We start from the raw sequence: 18,595 nt of genomic DNA on the forward strand, positions 1-18,595 counted from the left end.
GCCTCAACAGAAACACGACCTAGGGGGTCAGGGAAACGGGCTGGAGCCGGGCCCCTCAGTGCGGCAGGCGACAGGCCTCGGTACCAAGGGGCTGTGAGTTCTGCGTCCTCAGACCCACGCCCGAGGCTGCCGGGGGCCCCGGGGTGGAGGTGGGGGTGGGGTGGGGGCATAAAGTGCGGCTTTTCCTGAAGTGGAGAGAGCGGGTGGACGTCAGGGCGGGGCGGGCCGACATCGAGGTATATGGCTCTGTGCCCCACAGGGTTTGGCACCGAGTAGCAGCTGCCCCCTGAGCCCTGGGCGGGGGCAGCCCGAAGTCCGGCCAGGCGCAGGGAGACGGGCGAGCAGAGTGCCGAGGGTGCCGGCGGAGGCTGCTGCTGGTAGGGGCGGCGTCCGGCCCCACCTCCCCACGTCCCTGGCGGGGCCCGGACGCCTTCCTCGCCTCTGCTGGCTGGATGGGCCAGCCCTCCGCGCCCCGCCGCCCAATGGGTCCCGTGGTGGGCGCAGAGGCTGGAGCCAGGCAGCAGTGCTGGTGCGTGTGTGGCGTGGGGAGGGGCCACCGCTCAGCCCGGTCCTTGACGTGCTCTGAGCAGAGGAGCTACCGGAGGCCCGCGAGGAGGGGAGGGTCAGGAAGACTGACAGGCAGGCCTCACGGCGGCCCCAAGTCCAATCTGGGCCACAAACGCCCGCCTGTGGCCAGGGATCAACAGGTCATCACGTTACAGCTGCAGGGGGAGAGAGGGAGAGACAGGAGGTCAGTGCAACCCCAGAGCAAGAGGCCCGGCACCAGGGTGTGGGCGGGACGCGGGCTGGACCACGGCCCCGCCCCTGCCTCACGGCAGACGCCGCCCGTCTGCCCCCACAGCCCGCACAGCCGCCTGGCCTCCCCCTCTCGAGGCAGCACTGTCCTGGGCGGCCGCCTGGGCAGGGCCGGGAGGAACCTGGCGCTGGCCCCGTTTGTACCTTCTTGGATTCTGAGCCACATGAATGTATTACTAGCCAGGAAGATACATGAGCCAAATAAAGACAGAATAAAGCTGAAGAAACCACTAGCCTGCTCCGCGGGCCACGCCATCCTCGGCCCCGGGGCAACCCCTCCCGCTGGCCCCAGCTTGGCCTGAGGCTGGGGTATGGCAGCTGGGGGTGGGGCGGGGAGGGGCCGCACTCACTGTGACAGGGGCTCCGAGTGCAGCGCAGGGGCCGGGCACGCGGGGTGGGCGGCCAGGAAGGGATTCACATCCCCGATACCGATGAGTCCAAACTCGGCAACCGACAAAGCCACCTGTGCGGGGGCCACGGCCTCCTCGGGCTCTCCGTCCATATCCACGTGGCTGGAGATGAGGGGCAGCTCCTCGGGGAGGGCCCCGGGCAGGGCCAAGTCCACAGCCAGCCTCGGGCTGGCACCAGGCTCTGAAGCGGCCGTGGTGGGGGAGTAGAAGGCCGGCTCAGCCAGGGCTGGCGGCCGCCGAGGCAGGGGCACAGCCGGGGGCGTGTCTACGTCCGGTGGCTGGAACGAACAGGGCCCTGGCTCCGAGGACGGGGGGCCGTCGGAGGCCTCCCCGGGCGCGCCGAGACTCCCAGACGTGCTGCTGCCGCCCATGCTCAGGGGCTCTGTGGGGGGAGAACATGGCTGTGGCCAGGCCCTGACAACGCCCACGCCCAGTTCCACCGGGTCAAGGGCAACCCGGTACGGCCTGCTCACCCAAAAGCCACAGTCACCTCAGGCTGTGCCTGGTGCGGGGCTCCAACCTGCCGGGTCCAGCAAAGCCAAGGACCCCTCCTCACAAAACGCTCTCACACAAACACGTAAGACACACAGGGATGCAGAAAAGCCCTGTCACACCGGAAGGGCACACTGAGGCTAAGGGCCCCGCCTGGGAAGGTCGTGACCCCCATCTTGTAGGGCAGGACAGGACGCAGCAGTTCACAGAGTGAGAGGGGTGTGGACTCGGGGAGCTCCCGCACACGGCCGTGGGGCCAGGCACGCGGACAACCCCCCGGGCACACCACAGACCCAACTGGACCCTGGAGCCAGAACAGGGGAAGCCCCAGCGTCCAGCAGACCCACAAAGCAGCATCCTTGTCCCCTGAGGTCCCCTTCAGAAACTGCAGTCACCAGCTGGGCTCTGTCCTGCTCCTGCACGGCCCTGGGCCCAGACACCAAAGGGGGCACAACACCCCCTGGGCTCCCACCTGAGACTGCAGAGCAGCCCCGCTTGGGCCCCAGGCCGCACAGGGTACCCCCATGTGGAGAGCCAAGTCCCGAGGATGACTCATGTGTGACACCCTGTGAGACCATGTGGGGCTGAAGGGACATTGGCCCCCGGATGCCACTCACTCCTCCGTGTCCACCAGCCCAGGCTGGGCTGCCGGGGAGAAGCGCCCCGAGAAAAGGGGCCACCCCCTACTCACCGGTGCGCATCCGGGCCAGGGGGTCCCGCTCAGGGCCCGGGCCGTCGGCAGTGGCGGGCAGAGGCAGGGGCGGCGAGGAGCGGGGGCGGCCAGGGCCATCGGGGTCACCGCCATCCAGGTCCTGGTCCGCATCCCTGCAGGGAGAGGAAAGGTGAGGGCAGGGGCTGCCTCAGGCCAGGGCGCCTCCCCCACCACCCCGCGGGCACCTGGCACGTACGTGGTTCCCGACGGGCCGTACTTCCGGCGGCCCAGCCGCGTCTGCTGGGAGAAGTAGTCGTAGCGCTCAGACTTCTTCCACAGGTAGTAATACTCCACGCACTCGCCCACGGACCGTGTGCGCACCTGCGGGCGGTGCCGGTCAGCTTGGCCCCCAGCCCCTTCCCAGCCTGCTCCCCACCGCCCCGTGCCCTTAGCTCGGCATCCCATCTAGCTGCCCCCGCTCTGTGCCCGGCCTCGGCTCCAGACCCACCGTCCGCCTCCCTCGCCCCAGACACCCCGAGGACGGCTGCACCCACGTGTGCTCTGTTCCTCACGGGCCCGGCGGAGGGGGGCAGACAACCCCGGCCCAGAGAGCACGTGGAGCGAGCCCGCTTCTCACTGAGCGTGGGCGTCACTGGCGCTCCAGGGAGAGCCGTCTGCACAAGGGCACGCCGGGTGCGTGAGCCAACTTGAGGGCATATTTACAACGCAGCACAAAAAGCCAGGCCTGCATCCTGGAAGGCCAAGCTCGCCCCACGGGCTCGTGTCCAGGGTGAGCGATCGGGGCGTCTTCCCATCTCGTAGGATCACCCGCAGCAAGGCCAGGGCTGCGCCCGCAGCTGACAACCCCACCCCCGCGGGACCCAGTGCCCGTGCCTGGGGAGGGCTGAGACAAGCAGGCGCAGGGGCATCCAGGGACTGCCTGATCTTCTCACCGAAACCCCCTCGTGCAACGAGCCTCCCCGAGGCCAGCTTCACGGCAGACCTGAGACTCCAGTGGGAGAGAGGTCACCAGCCCTAAGCTGGGTGGGGGGCGTGCGGCAGCCAGCAGGTCAGGACACAAAGGCAGCAGCCCAGCAGGTTCTGGGGCAGAAGCGGCCTCCGCCATGGGACAGGCGAGGCGGGAGGCGCGGGCGCCAGTCCCAGAGGACCAAGTGCTGCCTGGCAGTGCCGGGTTCGGTCAGAGGGGCACCATCCCTGTCCTACAGAGCCCCGCGAGGGCCCCTCACCCGCGGCAACCTCCCAGGGAAGACGCCCAGACGGCAAGCGTGAGCCCGGTGCCAGCCAGGCCCTGCTCCTCCACCTGTGGGGAGTGGGAGTGGCAGGGCTGCCGGCCCCAGGGGAGCAAGACAAGACAGGGACGAGGGGCCGGAGTGGGAGCCACTGTAACGGCGCAGAGGGACAGCCAGGTTCCCAGACGAGCCACGGGTGCCTGGCCAGGCAGACGTCCAGGGCTGGGGGCAGAGGGCCGGGGCAGTGACAGAGGTCAGCGTGGGAGTCATTACAAGGGAGCCACAGGCAGGGAGCACCCAAGTGGGGTGTGGGGAGACCAGTGACCCAGGCCTGGTGTTAGGGACACGGGCCTGGGGAGGACGGGGGTGGGGGGGACATGGATGTGGAGACGGGCATGGGGACCTGGCATTAGCAGCCACTTCGGTCATGCCTATTTGGTGCAATGGTGGGAGAGCGTGTGTCCCTGGATGGAGTGAACATGGAGACCCTCAGTCCCCACGGCAAGGGGGTGATGGGGGAGATCCAGGCGGGGGTCAGCGCTGGGGGACTGGCAGTGGGCACGAGACCCTTCCCCAGATTGGAACCTTTCCGGAGGATGGGGGAACTAGAGTTAGATGAGCCGGGGAGCCCACCACGAGCCTGCGGTTCGTTCTGACTCCCGCTGCAGGTAGACAACAACTGTGCCGGCGGCCAAGCCCTCCAGCCCCAGAGCAGCCCCCAGCGGGCCGGGAGGCGGGCGGGCAGGGCCTCACCTTGTTGGCCTGGATCAGGTGGAAGTTCTTGCCATGCACACGGAAGCCGTGCTCGAAGTTGCGGCGCTCCTCCTCGCTCCAGGCGCACAGCCCGTCTGCGAAGGTTGGAGCGGTGGGGGGAGGGGGGCGGGTTGGTCAGCGCGGTCCGTGGCGGGGGTGGGGGGTGGGGGGGCCGGGGCTGGGGCTGCGCTCACCTCGGATCACCTTCACGTTGAACCGCAGCCTCCGCAGGGCCTCCTCGGCGTTGAAGTTGCATTTCACCAGCTCATACAGTGCCTGGGGGAGGGGAGCCACCATTGCCCAGGACAAGTGGTTTCCCTTGAATTCGTCACAATCACACAACCACACTGGCCCCCGCCCCATGGCTCCTCCGCCCCCAGGGCCGCCCACCTGCTCGCTGTCTTTCACCGCCTCTCCCTCCGGGAGCTGAGACTCAGCCACCTCGCGCCACCGCCGCTTCGCCGCCCGGTACAGGAACTCCTCCACCGCCCCCTCAGGAAGGATGCTGGGGTCCCAGAGCAGCTGGTCTTCATTCTCATAGACTGTGCAGGAGGGGGCAAGTTCACGTGCCAGCACGCAGTCTGCACCTCCTCTGACCTCCTCCCCGAAAGCATCACCAGCAGGCCAACTCAGCCCCTCTGGAGGACAAGGGCCCATCGGGGCCTGGGCCTCCACCTCTGCGTCTCACAGGGCCAGCTCCGGGCACCTGGTGCTTGAGGTGGCAGGAAGGCAGGAAGGGGTGGGAGGTCAGTGGGCCCTGAGCAGCCAGTTATCAAGGCCAGCGTCCCAGAGGGGGCAGCAACTAGCCCAGGCTGGAAGGGGGACTTCTGAGCGTGGCCCATGAGGAGGGGCTGCAGGACGAGCTCAGGGAGGCGAAAGGCAGAGGCCCAAGGGAGCAGCGAGAAGAGCCCAGACTCGATCAAGCACAGTGGGGAGACCTGGGTGCCAGCGGCCTCGCTCAGGCAAGAGCTCCCACGGCTGCCTCAGTCCCTATAACCGCAGCATCAGCATCACACGAGCCACGTGAGAGCAGACCTCCCGGGGAGAGGAGGGAGGGGAGGAGAGGGCAGTAGAGGTCCTGCCATGGCGGGGGAGGGGGGCAGGTGCATTAAGGAAGGATAAGAAAGGGACTCCGGCTGCAGTCTGCTTTGGGGCGGGGCGGGGGGGGACAGCCTCCAGCGGGGGGGAAGGACGTGGCAGCAAGAGGCAGAAGGGAGAGTTCAGGGCCAAGCCTGGGGAGACCCCAGTGTCAGCATCTCTTGATTACTCCGGGAAGAACCACAGGGGCCAAAAACTAAACAAGCCAAACACCAGCGCAGTGGCTGAAGAGTGGAACCGGCTCCATACTGGACTCGCTCTTGTGAGGAAACCAGCGACTCTGGGGCTGGCGCCCCTGTAGACCTGCGACCACCTCTCTCCATCTGCAAAGTCAAGCCCGAGTCCCAGCCCCTCTCTAGAGAAAAAGCGACACCTGCCACCATCGCCGTGTGTCTACCTATGGCGTGAAGGTGAGAGGTAAACCACGTGACAACACATAACTCCACAAACAGCTGGACATCAGAGTTAGCAGACAGGACTTCAGTATAACTATGATCAACGCTTTAGGGAAAAGGACAAAATCAATGGAAAGCTGGAACTGAAATCAATTCAAAAGAATCACATGGACATTCCAGGGCTGGAAAATGCAGTGTGTGAATTATGAACCCACTGGGCAGCTTCAACAGCAGCAGAAGACGTGATGGAATGGAAAGAATTCCATTCAAAAAAATCAAACTGAAGCTTAAAGAGAACATAGTGTGGGACATGTGTAAGATGGTCAAGCAACCTAAGACATGTATAACTGAGTCATGGAGGAAGAGGACAAAGCACAGGACCAATTTTGAAGAGATAATGGCCAAGCAGTGGTGCAGTGGTTAAGCACCTGCCAATGCAGGGGACACTGGTTCGAGCCCTGGTCCGGGAAGATCCCACATGCCGCGGAGCAACTAAACCTGTGCGCCACAACTACTGAGCCTGCACTCTAGAGCCCACGAGCCACAACTACTGAGCCCACATGCCACAACTACTGAAGCCACGCACCTAGAGCCCATGCTCCACAACAAGAGAAGCCACCACAATGAGAAGCCCACGCACCGCAACGAAGAGTAGCCCCCGCTCACCGTGACTAGAGAGAGCCCGCACACAGCAATGAAGACCCAACACAGCCAAAAATAAAGAAATAAATAAATGTATTAAAAACACACACGCACACACACACAAAAAGGAGTCAGTGCAGTAATGCAAGAAAAATAAAACATAAAAAGATCACAAAGAAAGACGTAAAGTTATCATACACAAATGATATGATTGTATATGTCTAAAAGTGCAAAAGAATCTACAAGATAATAAAATTAGTAAGTGAATTTAGCCAAGTCACTGTGTACAAGATTACTTAAAATAATAAACTGCATTTCTGCATTTCACAAGACTGCTATACTGAAAACTCTAAAAACTGCCGAAAATAACAAGACCTAAGCAGAGAAGTAAGCTATGTTTGTGAACTGGAAGTGTCAGTATCGTTAATGTATCAATCTCCCCCAAATTAATAAAGAGCCAATGCAACCATAATCAAAATCCTAGCAGGCATTTTTGAGACAAATGACAAGCTAATTTGAAAACTTATGTGGACATACAAATAAAAGTTACAAAGTTGGAGGGTTTGCACCATCTCAGACTAACTTCAAAGCTGCAATAATTAAGAGAGTGGTAAGGACCCCAGGGTTAGACAAGAGAACAGAAGAGAAGCCCCAAAAGGCAGATATACATTACGGACACGATTCCTGATAAAGGCACCACTGCAATTCAGTGGGGGAAAGAATGGACTTTTCCATATGCAGGGCTGGGGGTGGTGGTGGTGGGGTCAACCCTGACCCATACCTCCAACCATACATTAAAATTAAATTAGATCATAGATGCCAACATAAAAGGGGAAATAAAAGAACATATCTTCAAGACCTGCAGACTCCCTAGACAGCATACAAACACATTGTGGCTAAAATAAAGATAAGCTGGATTTCACTGAAATCAGACACCACAGACTGGGAGAAAACGTCTGCCGTGCACACAGCCAACCAAGGATGTGCATCCACACAGAAAGTCACCAGAGAAAGGCAACCCAATTGAAAAGGGGAAAGGCCTCAGCAGGCTCCTCCCAAGAGACACCAAGTGGCCAGTAATTGCAAATTAAAGCCACAACGGGGCACAACTCCACACCCGTCAACAAGGCAGACCACACCAAGCGCTGATGAAGACATAGAGCAACTGGAACTCCCACGCTGCTGGCGAGCGGGGGCCCCACTCGGTGCCTACTGATGACGCCCCAGGAACAAGTGTGTGTGTCCACGAAGACAACCACAGGGCAAACCACCGTGAACACTGACCAGCAGGAGGATGAGGCAACGTGGCGTGGCACGTGCACACGAGGGAACCCAACACCGTAGCGTACGCAACGCACATTCATGCCAGCGGGATCGAGAGACAGACAGACTACAAGTCCAGGATGGTGAGCGCCCTGAAGAACAGGGCCAGGCAGAACGCAGAAACACACACGTCTCTGGAGGGCATGTGGGACGAGTCCTGGACAAGGTGAGGGACTGACGCGTGGGTGACGTGGGAAGAGCCCACACACCCAGGGGAACAAGCGCAGCAGCCCTGGGGGTGGGTGGCCCACAGGGCCCAGGACCAGCCAGCGGGGAGGGACAGCCACTTCCCAGAGTGTCCTGCAGGCTCAGCTGCCCCGGGGAGGTGGCCACCGGACCTGGGCCAGGACCCTCAGGCTCGCTCCGAGGACCTGGGAACTGGCTCTGGCTGGACCCGGGAGTCTCTCCTAGAGGAGTGGGGTTGGCACTTCTCCTGCTCCCTGTCCCCCACCTCCCAGGCCACTTACGCTTCTCACCCTGACGGTTCGAGTGCAGCTTGCTGAGGTCGGCTTGGAACTGAGGCCCAACCATGATCTCCTGCAAAGGCAAAGGCCCAGGAGAGTCAGGGCAGACGGAGGCCCAGGCGCGCGGTGCTGATGGGGGCTGCAGGCTGCCACCCAGAGCCAGGCCGCCTGGCCCGAGGTGTGAGGTGGGAGGCAGAGGCCAGCTGTGTGTGTGACTGTGTCCAGTGCAGCCAGTCCTGAGGCAGGGGCGGGGGGGCCTCGGGGCTACGGCACTCACTCGCAGTCGAGCCCCAGCCCAGCAGAGGCCGCGCTGAGGGCGCCGCAGGGTCAGGGCCGCGTACCTTCTTACACTTGTTGGCGGGAAGCGGGTCCTCCTCGGTGTCCGACGAGCTGGAGGAGCCAGGCTCCTTGTCTGCATCAGGCAGGAAGCGGGCTTTGGGGAAACAGGAGCAGGTGAGGCACCTCCTCGGCCCCGCGCGGCCCCCCAGCCAGCAGACCCCAGGGCCTCCACCCCATTCTCCATCCACCTGACCCCCACGTGTGCCCCTCCTGAGAAGCAGCTGGGTCCAGGCCCTGGCCGGGTGACGGGCTGTGACGGGCACAGAAGCGGGGACTCAGGAGGCCGCCCTCTGCTGCAGTCGTAAACCAGGGGCCTAGACCCCCAGCACCTCACGCTGCCCCTGCTCAGGCCACAGAGACGCACAGGGAGTGAGGGACGCATGGCCCGAGGACGCTGCCCTGGATCTAAGGGACTTTCAGGCACAGGAACCAACACGTTCCCTCCTCACATAAACCAAGGTCACCAGCCTCAGCTCACTGGCAGGGCAGGGCGGGGCAGGGGAGAGGGGTCCCTACAGGGGCTCGAACAGGAGCAGGGCACCCCCAGGGGTCCCGATGTCTGTGTCCCCAGCGGCCCAGGGGTAGGAGTGGGTGGGACACCTACGTCCACTCTGATTAGGGAAAAGGTCAGAGGCCTCATGGGAGGTCACAGATGGGGTGAGGTCATCGGCTGAGGACTGTGTTTCTTCCTCTTCTTCCCCTGAAAGCAAATCCTTCGCTATTTGTTCCTTTTAACAAGAAAGTAGAGAACGTTTTTGCAGTTTGTTTTAACAATCTCAAATAACCCTAACCCGAACAGCAGTGGTGGTGCCAAGGCGGACGAGCCTCCCTCTAGGCGTGCAGGGCTCCCACGGGGCTGCTCTCCCTGCTCCGCGGACGAAGCACTTGCACAAGGGCGGGCCAGCCAGGGGCACTGAGTCGGGGAGGGACATGGCCTCCGCCCGAGGCTGAGGACAGTCAGAGCCCCTCCCTTCTGGCCAGGCCACGACCTGCTCGGGACCCGGAGCGTCTCTCCCTCCCAGAGCCGTCCCTGCGACCACCCTGACCCTGGGTGTGTGGCCAGAGCCAGCAGCACTAGCTATACCCACACTGCCAGGCTATAAGCCGCGCTTCTGTCTGTCTAGGGCCTTCCTGCCCACCCCCAGAACCGACCCCTCACCTTGTCCAGGGTCATGTCCGGGAGGTTGGTTGTGGCGTCGCTGCCCTCACTCTGGCGCTCCGAGATGGGGTCCGAGGGCTCGTAGCCGTAGAGGGCCAGCAGCTCGTCAAGGGGCATGTCGCCGCTCTGGGGGGCAGGGCTCTGTCGGCAGGGCTGCTCTGGGGCTCTGCTCCCCCACCCCTGAGCCCGTCAGCCCCACGACCAGTCACAGGGACTCACCCCAGCCAAACCACAGGCCCAGCCCCTCATCTAAGGGCCCCTCACAGCCCCAGGAGGGAACCGATGAGACACCTGAGCCCAGAGGCATCCACTGTCTGCCCAACACCCCTGGCCGCGAAGGGCAGAGCTGGGCAGGCTCCCGTCCACCTCCACCTCCCCGCCCAGGCCTGTGCAAGCTCCACTCAAGCACTGCGAGGACACCCAGTGTCTGGAAATCAACTGTCACCACACGGGACACCAATAAACAAGAAGGGGAAAAACATGGTCCTTTAATGAACGTAAAAAGGGCATCTGGTCAAACCAACATCACTCCTGATTTTTTAAAACCCTCAGTATGCTAAGTAAAGAGATGGACGCCTCATCAATGTAACAGAGATGCGGCTGACCCTCGCCGCACCAACAACAAACAAGAGGACGCTCGAGGGCCCCACGGCTGCCTAACACTGCTGACACTTGGAGCCACCGCGATATGACAAGAGACAGAAATAAGACCCTTAATTACCGGGAAGGAAGAGGCAAAAACTACCACTACCTTCCACTCCGGTACTGCTTTCCAGTCCTGTTTCTGCAAACCTCGCCTGCTCGAGGCCAGTGCCACTGGCCATGCTGCGTCCTGACCGCTGAGGGTCTCAGTCGGCTTCCAGCCTCCTGCACACGCCCCGTGCCTCTCCCAGTTTCTAACTGTGCACCTGTGGGTGGGGTGGGAGCTGACATGGTGGCTCCCCGGGAAGCAACCTGAGGAGCAGCACGGGGGCGGCTGGGGCAGCCTTTGAGGTCAGGGCAGGAGCACCAAAGTGCGCGAGCATCACCGTGCTCACTAAGGGCTTCAAGAGATGCCCGTCTCACTAAAGAACACCCTGCAATGCCTGTGTGACGCTATGGATTTTATGAAAGCTCACCCTGAGCGGGTGTCGTTTTGATCTTCTGTGGGAGGAAAAGGGAGTAATTGAGACGGCACCCTGGAGCTCAGGGCTGGCGGACAACTCCCGCCTCCTGCCAGGCACTGGCCAGACGAGGGAGACCACCGACTGCGCTTCTTGACGGAGTAAAACTCAGCGTAAAAGCTTTCAAGCACAAAATTCCAATTGTGGAAAACTTGGATGTGACAGCGTGAACTTCATAAACCACAATGCCCGCTGGTGAGGGAATATAAAAGGCAGGTGTTTCTCATTTTGCTTTGGATATTAAGTTCTTTCTTTTAATCAGTTCACAAAAATTATATCTGAAGAAATTTTTTTTTTTTTTTTTGGCCGTGCCGCATGCCTTGGGGGATCTCAATTACCTGATCAGGGATTGAACTCGGGTCACATCAGTGAAAGCGCAGAGTCCTAACCACTGGACCTCCAGGGAACTTCCCTGAAGAAAGCATAGCTGAGGTAATTTAGCTAATGAATAGCTGATTTTTTTTCTTTTTGGTTACTTTTGAGAAGTTCTGAATTCAAGCTGAACTCCTTAAAACTGATTTTTCTTTTTTGAACAGAAGACATGTTTTGGTTATAAGACCAAATGGGCACCAAGTGATACACAGCACCAAGCTAAATAAATGCCCTATGATTACTCCTTAAAAAAACACTCAGGGCTTCCCTGGTGGCGCACTGGTTGAGAGTCCGCCTGCCGATGCAGGGGACACGGGTTCGTGCCCCGGTCCGGGAGGATCCCACGTGTCGCAGAGCGGCTGGGCCCGTGAGCCATGGCCGCTGAGCCTGCGCGTCCGGAGCCTGTGCTCCGCAACGGGAGAGGCCACAACAGTGAGAGGCCCGCGTACCGCAAAAAAACAAACAAAAAACCACTCAAGTCCCAGGACTTAAAAGACATCTGGTGAGATCAGTGTTGACATTTAATGGCCTGAATGTCTGTGTGTCCCCCCGCCCCAAATTGATATGATGAAGCTCCAATGTGACTGCGTTTGGAGATGGGGCCTTTACGGAAATAAATGAAGTTAAATGAGGCCACAAGGATGGAGCCCTGATGCAACAGGATCAGTGTCCTCATAAGAAGAGACACCAGAGAGCTAGCTCTCCCCGAGAGGACACGGCGAGAAGCAGCGTCTGCAGCCGTGAAGCAGGCCCCCACCAGACACAGCCTTGCCAGGCCCTGGTCTGGGACTTCTGGCCTCCAAAACTGCACGAAAATAAATGTCTATAGTTTAAGCAGCACAGTCTGTGGTATTAACAAAGTGCGCTTTCTAGATTTCATACAGTGAACTCTGTGGACATGTGGAAGATTCATACGTCACAGAACCAATATTCACCAAACATCTCATCCACGCAGAAGGTGACAAAATCACACACGGTTCAAGACCAATGGATCTTAACACCAAGGACAGAAACTTTCCTGGATCTGCTTATAGAATTCACTTCACAAAACTACCACTTGCTGCATCTTGGAGCAGCATCAAAGAATATCCACAGTTATCTGAAAAGATTGTTAAATACTCCGCCCTCAGGGCTTCCCTGGTGGTGCAGTGGTTGAGAGTCCGCCTGCCAATGCAGGGGACACGGGTTCGAGCCCTGGTCTGGGAAGATTCCCACATGCCACGGAGCAACTGGGCCCATGAGCCACAACTGCTGAGCCTGTGCTCGGCAACAAGAGAGGCCACGACAGTGAGCGGTCCCCGCTGGCCGCAACTAGAGAAAGCCCTCGCACAGAAGCGAAGACCCAACACAGCCCAAAATAAATAAATAAATAAATAAATAAATAAATAAATAAATTTAAAAAAAAAATAACCAGAACAGATCTATATGAGGCTAGATTTACACTTTAACCAAAAGAACAAATCACAGCAGACTAACGTCTGCCTTAAAAGACAGCGTTCACAGAGATTTACAAAAATGTCAAACTAGTCTACTCTTCTCCCTAATTGTTTTGTCTGGAAAATAGTTATTTTTCATTTTCCTAAAAATGTGTTCTTTCTACTAACAATGGGTTTGTCGTATCACCAACATAAACAAAGCTCCTTGAGACCCTCAATAATTTTTAAGAGCACAAAAGCGAGTTCTGCGGGCAAAAAGTTTGAGAACAGTGAGTTCAATGTCCAGCCACCCGCTCGTCTGGAGCCCAGCGCCCCATGAAGGCGGGACTGGCCTGGTCCATCCCTTGACCTCAGTGCCCAGCATGGTCTGGCCTGTGCAGACAGAGGGTCGGCGGCACAGGTCGCCGTGGAGTCCGAGGAGCTCAGAGACTAGGCGGACGGAGCAGCGGCGATGCCCCCTGGACGCCCCGCCCACCGGGTACCTGGGAGACGAAGTCCTTCTCTAGCTCCTCCTCCGGCTTCTCTGGGCCCCGCGCAGCCCCTTCATGCTCCTCCTGGACACCGTAGTTCCGAGACAGGATCTCTGCCAGGTGGAACTGATGGTCTGCGGACCCCATGGACACCACTGTGGAGAGACATAGGCCCGCGTGAGCTCCTTGCCACCATCCCAACCACTGAGCTTCTGCAGATGACCACAGGGCGAAGGAAGCCTCGGGGGCCCAGCTGCCACCACAGGGGTGTATGCACGCGCGTGTGTCCATGTGGGCCGGGGTCGGCACGCAGCAGCCCAACCGATGCTTGGCCCTCCTCTGGCCTCGGCCCAGCAGCTGGGGGACGTGACCAGATCTGGGGTTTTCCCCAAAGAACCAGGATGTGTTCACTGCTCTCTCTCCATGACTGGTCTTCAATGAGTTGATTTTCAGAAGAAACAAAACAAAAAAGGAAATAGCTAGGTCTCACTCAACCCCAGCCAGGGAGCAGTGAGGGCCCAGGCTGGACCTGCATGTGGGTCCCGAGTGCAGCAGAGCGGGGCAGAGCCACAGGGAGCAGACGGGAGGGGCAGGCGGCCAGCTCAGGGGAGGCGCAGGGCCCCGGGGAGGGAGAGTGCCTGCCCAGCACCGCCCCCTCCTGCAGCCCCCACCCACAGCCTGGGCCCGGGGTTGGCCAGGAAGCTCTGGAGAACGGAGGCACTCGGTCTGGACAACAGGAGACAGCCCTGGCCACCCCGCCCGCACGCCCCATCCCGAGGCTCCAGGGGCCAGCGAGCCGTCTCTCGCACCTGCCAAGGCCCAGGCCCCAGGGAGGAAGGTACCTGCTGTGGTCTGCAAGCCGGGCTCCCCAGGGCACAGGCTGTGAGAGAGGCAAGAGGCCAGGCCAGGGCTCCGCCTCTCTAGCGAGGAGGCCTGCAGAGGAGACGAGCAGGATTAGGGCCCCGCGGCCAGACAGGGCGGTGGAGGGTCAGAGCCAGCCCCGGGGGCATGGGGCACCAGGTAACAGAAGGCCTCCGCGGGCTGGGGCGGGGGTCAAGGCGGGCCAGGTGTGTAGCTGCGCTGGAGTCCAAGCGTCCCTGCGGAGACAGGCAGGGAGGGCCTAGGGCCGGCGGCGGGAACGGCACCCACAGGCACCGTGAGGAGCCAGGGACGGCCGGCCACCAGCAGTGCTGATCACAGCCCAGGACACGGGGCCCAGGTGACCCAGGCCCACACACAGCCCTGGTGCCACACCCCGCAGCCAGGTGCTGACACCACAGCCACTGCACAAGGGACCAGCCTCCGAAACTTTGTCTTAAAAAAGCGAACAGCCACTATGGAGAAATCTGGGAATTCCTCCAAAAGTAAACAGTTACCAAATGACCCAGCAATTAATTCTACTCCTAGGTACACACCCCAAAGAACCAAAAACATGTGTCCATAAAAGGTGTACACACATGTTCACAGAAGCATGACTTACCACAGCCAAAATGTGTAAACACCCAAATGCCCATCACCAGGTGAATGAATAAACAAGACGTGGTCCATCCTTATGATAAAATATTACTTGGCCATGAAAAGGGGTGAAGCACTGACACTCGCTACCAGGTGGACAGACCCTGAGAACACGATGCTCAGTGAGAGAAGCCAGACACAGAAGGACACACAGGGTGTGATTCCACTGATGGGAAACATCCAGAACAGGCAAATCCGCAGACAGACAGTGGGTTCCTGGTTGTCAGGGGCTGGGGTGGCTGCTGATGGGGTCAGGTGTTTTTCTGGGGTGATGGAATGTTCCAGACAAAAGTGAAGGGCTCAAAACTTTGTGAACATACTAATAATCACTGAATTAAACATTTTAGATGGGTATATTTTGAAGCACATAAGTTATACCTGAAATTTTTTAAAAGTACAAATGAAAGCATCATAACAGCTACCACTGGGACTTCCCTGGTGGTCCAGTAGCTGAGAGTCCACGCTCCCAACGCAGGGGTCCTGGGTTCAATCCCTGGTCAGGGAACTAGATCCCAAATGCCACAACTAAGAGTTCACATGCCACAACTAAAGATCCCGCATGCTGCAACCAAAGACCCAGGGCAGCCAAATAAATAAGTAAATAAACTCTTTTCTAATTGTCTTTAAAAAAAGCTACCATTATCACAATGTTCAGAAATTTATTAAGAACAAGAAAACTAGACCAATATCTCTTACAAACAGAAACACAAAACTCAACAAAACCCAAGCAAACTGAGTTCAACGGCATACAGAGAACACCGCACACCAATGAGGAGAGGCTCAGAGCAGGGACGCAGCACAGGTGTGATACCCAACACAACCAGCACAGCGACAGGCTAAACACAAAACCCACACCAAAATCATCTCAGCAGATGCAGAGACAGCACACAGCAGAGTCCAACACCCTTTCATGATGAAAACACTCGACATATGAAGGCTGCAAGGGAACTTCCTGAAAAGGGCATCTATCCAAACCCCAGCTACTGCCACCCCTGAGGCAGATGGCTAGCACCTCCCCCAAAACCAGGGCACGGTCTCTTCACAACGTCGTCCTGGAGGAGGCAGCAGTCGGGACAGGAAAGTAAAATAAAAGGAATCCAAATTGGAAAGGCAAGTAATGACCTGGGACACAGAGGATACTAAAGAATCCACTAAAGAAACCAGAACTAATAAATGAGTTCAGCAAGGCTGCAAGACACAAGATAACCTACAAAAATCAACTTTACTCCTGTATACTAGCAATGAACAATCCAAAAAGAAAATAAGGAAAACAATTCCATTTCCAATAGCACCAAAAAGAATAAAATACTTAGGAATAAATGTAGCAAAAGAAATTCAAAACTAATACTCTGAAAAGTGCAAAACACATTGAAAGAAACTAAAGATCTACATAAATGGAAAGACATACTATATTCATAGCTCAAAAGACTATTGCTAAGAGTCAATACTCCCCAATTCATCTACAGATTCAACAAAATGCCTATCAGAATCCCACTGGGCTTCTATGTAGAAACTGACAGACTCCAAAAAGCATATGAAAACTCAGGGGACCCCAAACAGCTAGAACAATCTTGAAAAGGAAGAACACTTCCCAATCTCAAAAGTACTCCAAAGCTGCAGTAATCAAAACAGTGTGGTGCTGACATAAAGCTAGATATTTAGATCAAATTAATAGAACTGAGAATTCAAACACAAACCCATATATTTACAGCCAAGCGAATTTTTAAAGGGGTGACAGAAAAATTCAGTGCAGAATGAACAGTCTTTTCAACAAACAGTGCTAGGGCAATTGGATATCCAAACGCAAAATAATAACATTCAACTCCTATCCTACACCGCACACAAAAACTCACTCAAACTGGATCAAAGACCTCAAATATAAGAGCTAACACTATAAAACTCTTAGAAGAAATCATAGTGATAAATCTTTCTTACCAGGCAATGGTTTCTTAGATAAGACACAAAAAGCATAATCAACAAAAGAAAAATAGATAAACTGGACTTCATCAAAATTAAAAATTTAAAGACAACTCACAGACCGGTAAAAGATATATGCAAATCATACAGTCCCTTTCTAAAGGGACGAACAGGCAAAGTCTCTGAATAGACATTCCTTCAAAGAGATACACAAATGGCCAATTGGCAGGTGGAAGCAAAGCTCAGCATTAGGGACAGCAAATAAGCACATGTCAGACACCACTTCTGTGACCAGGAGGACACATGCTATCAAGTGTGGAGGGAATGCAGGCACTTGAGGGAGGGGACGTGCAATGGGACAGCACAGGGAACACACCTGGGTGTCACCGGATGCCCCTCAACACGCCACCCTGGCACAGGGTGACCATCAGTGAAGGCAGGTGAGAAAGCAGACCCGGCCCCGAGGCAGAGCACAGTCTACTGACCAGCCCCACTCCCCTCCACCCATAAGGCACGGCCCCCAGAGGTCAAGGCCTTCCCTCTGCACTGACCGCCCTGATGTTCACACACTCCTGAGCCCTGACCACCCCTTTGGGGACTCCTCGCCGGGTTCTTCCGCATGACGCACACCACCTGGTTAACAAGCTGCCTATTTCTCTCTCCCAAAGCTGCCCTTGTCAGCCTGAACCATGGAGCCCCAGCCAGGGACCCAGGGGGGGCAGAGGGAAAAGTTAAGCCTCTCCTCCCTGAAACACCCAAGAGAGACAAAAACATTCATCCACGCTGAGACCTATTCACGAGTGTTCTCAGCAGCATGACTCACAACAGCCAAAGGAGGAAAGAACCCAAATGGCCATCGGATGGAGTATTACTCAGCCAGGAAAAGAGGAGAAGCCCTGACACTCGCTACCACGTGGACAACCTTGAGAACACGATGCTCAGTGAGAAGCCAGACACAGAAGGACACACAGGGTGCGATTCCACTGACGGGAAACGTCCAGAACAGGCAGATGCGCAGACACAGAGAGTCGGTTCCTGGTTGTCAGGGGCTGGGGAGACGGATGGGGGAGAGATGACTAATGAGTGCACGGCTTCTTTTGGGCTGGTGAAAATGTTCCAAAATTGACTGGTGATGGCTACACAACTCTATGAATATACGAAGAACCACTGAATCGCACACATTAAAATGAATGAATTGTATAGTAAATGAATTATACCTCAGTAAGGCTGTTTACAAAAAATATATATATAGAATACAATAGTTAATAAACTAAATTTTCAAATTTTAGAAGAAGAAGTTTAGTAGGAATTTCCACACTGATTTCCTCACTGGGTCCTCAAGAGGTTGTGTAATCATTTTCTTCATAAGAGAAATAAGGGACTTGCAGCTCAGAGAGGTCAAGTCAGTCACCCGCCATTTCCAGCACCCTGGATGGTCCCGCCCAAGCCTAAGGCCCCTGTTTTGCCAAGGTGGGAGAAGGAAACGGACGAGGAGCTGACTAAGCACGTTCTGGGTTAAAAAGAAAAAGAAGGGAAAAAAAAGTGTGGGGGTGGGGGAGGAAAGAAGGAAGGAAGACAGCATTCTACGGACTTGGTCCCAAAGGTGAGTGGGGTGGAAGAGGGAGCAAGCCCAGGGCGGGAAGGCCCAGGCACGCCACCCACAGGCGTTCCTCCAGGCATGGGACACCGACATGCCTCCCCACCCCGTGCGAGGGCTGGGCCTGGGACTCTGGTGGGAGGGCTTCCACGTGACCCCCAAGACTAAGCTGTGAAATGCGGTGCAGTTCCCACAGCCGCCCATGCTGTGAGGAAGCACAAGCCACAAGGAGAGGCCACGCCAGCAGGTGGCATGACAGCCACACGTGGGCGAGGAAGCTTCCCTCCACTGGGGCTGGCTCAGCCCAGCCACCAACCAACCGCAACCACATG

General features: G+C 57.4%; 1 protein-coding gene across 2 annotated transcripts; it reads right to left on the reverse strand.

Moving 5' to 3' along the window:
- Nucleotides 1-668: 668 nt before the first annotated feature.
- On the reverse strand, nucleotides 669-14,164 carry MIER2 (MIER family member 2). Of its 2 annotated transcripts, XM_082835148.1 has the most exons (13): nucleotides 14,077-14,164; nucleotides 13,247-13,389; nucleotides 9,794-9,919; nucleotides 9,239-9,362; nucleotides 8,637-8,728; nucleotides 8,299-8,368; nucleotides 4,764-4,915; nucleotides 4,568-4,649; nucleotides 4,374-4,468; nucleotides 2,627-2,751; nucleotides 2,410-2,543; nucleotides 1,167-1,608; nucleotides 669-722 (listed from the first exon to the last, which is right to left on the reverse strand). In XM_082835148.1, the coding sequence occupies exons 2-13, from the start codon at nucleotides 13,379-13,381 to the stop codon at nucleotides 701-703; spliced, it is 1,599 nt and encodes a 532-aa protein (XP_082691274.1). In that variant the 5' UTR covers nucleotides 13,382-13,389; nucleotides 14,077-14,164; the 3' UTR covers nucleotides 669-700. The 2 variants fall into 2 exon arrangements, with proteins under 2 accessions (XP_082691274.1, XP_082691273.1); XM_082835147.1 differs by having other exon boundaries at nucleotides 4,568-4,915; nucleotides 14,077-14,161.
- Nucleotides 14,165-18,595: the final 4,431 nt, after the last annotated feature.

The sequence above is a fragment of the Leucopleurus acutus genome (assembly GCF_964270905.1).
Source record: "Leucopleurus acutus genome assembly, chromosome: 3".
NCBI lineage: Eukaryota > Metazoa > Chordata > Mammalia > Artiodactyla > Delphinidae > Leucopleurus > Leucopleurus acutus.

What these genes read in the sequence shown, in the direction of transcription:
- MIER2 (XM_082835147.1), bottom strand. Translation starts at nt 13,381, where the DNA reads ATGGGGTCCGCAGACCATCAGTTCCACCTGGCAGAGATCCTGTCTCGG. An exon ending in AGAAGGACTTCGTCTCCCAG is followed by an intron (nt 9,920 to 13,246) that starts GTACCCGGTGGG and finishes CCTGCCCCCCAG; the next exon opens with AGCGGCGACATGCCCCTTGA. An exon ending in ACCTGATCCAGGCCAACAAG is followed by an intron (nt 2,752 to 4,373) that starts GTGAGGCCCTGC and finishes CACCGCCCGCAG; the next exon opens with GTGCGCACACGGTCCGTGGG.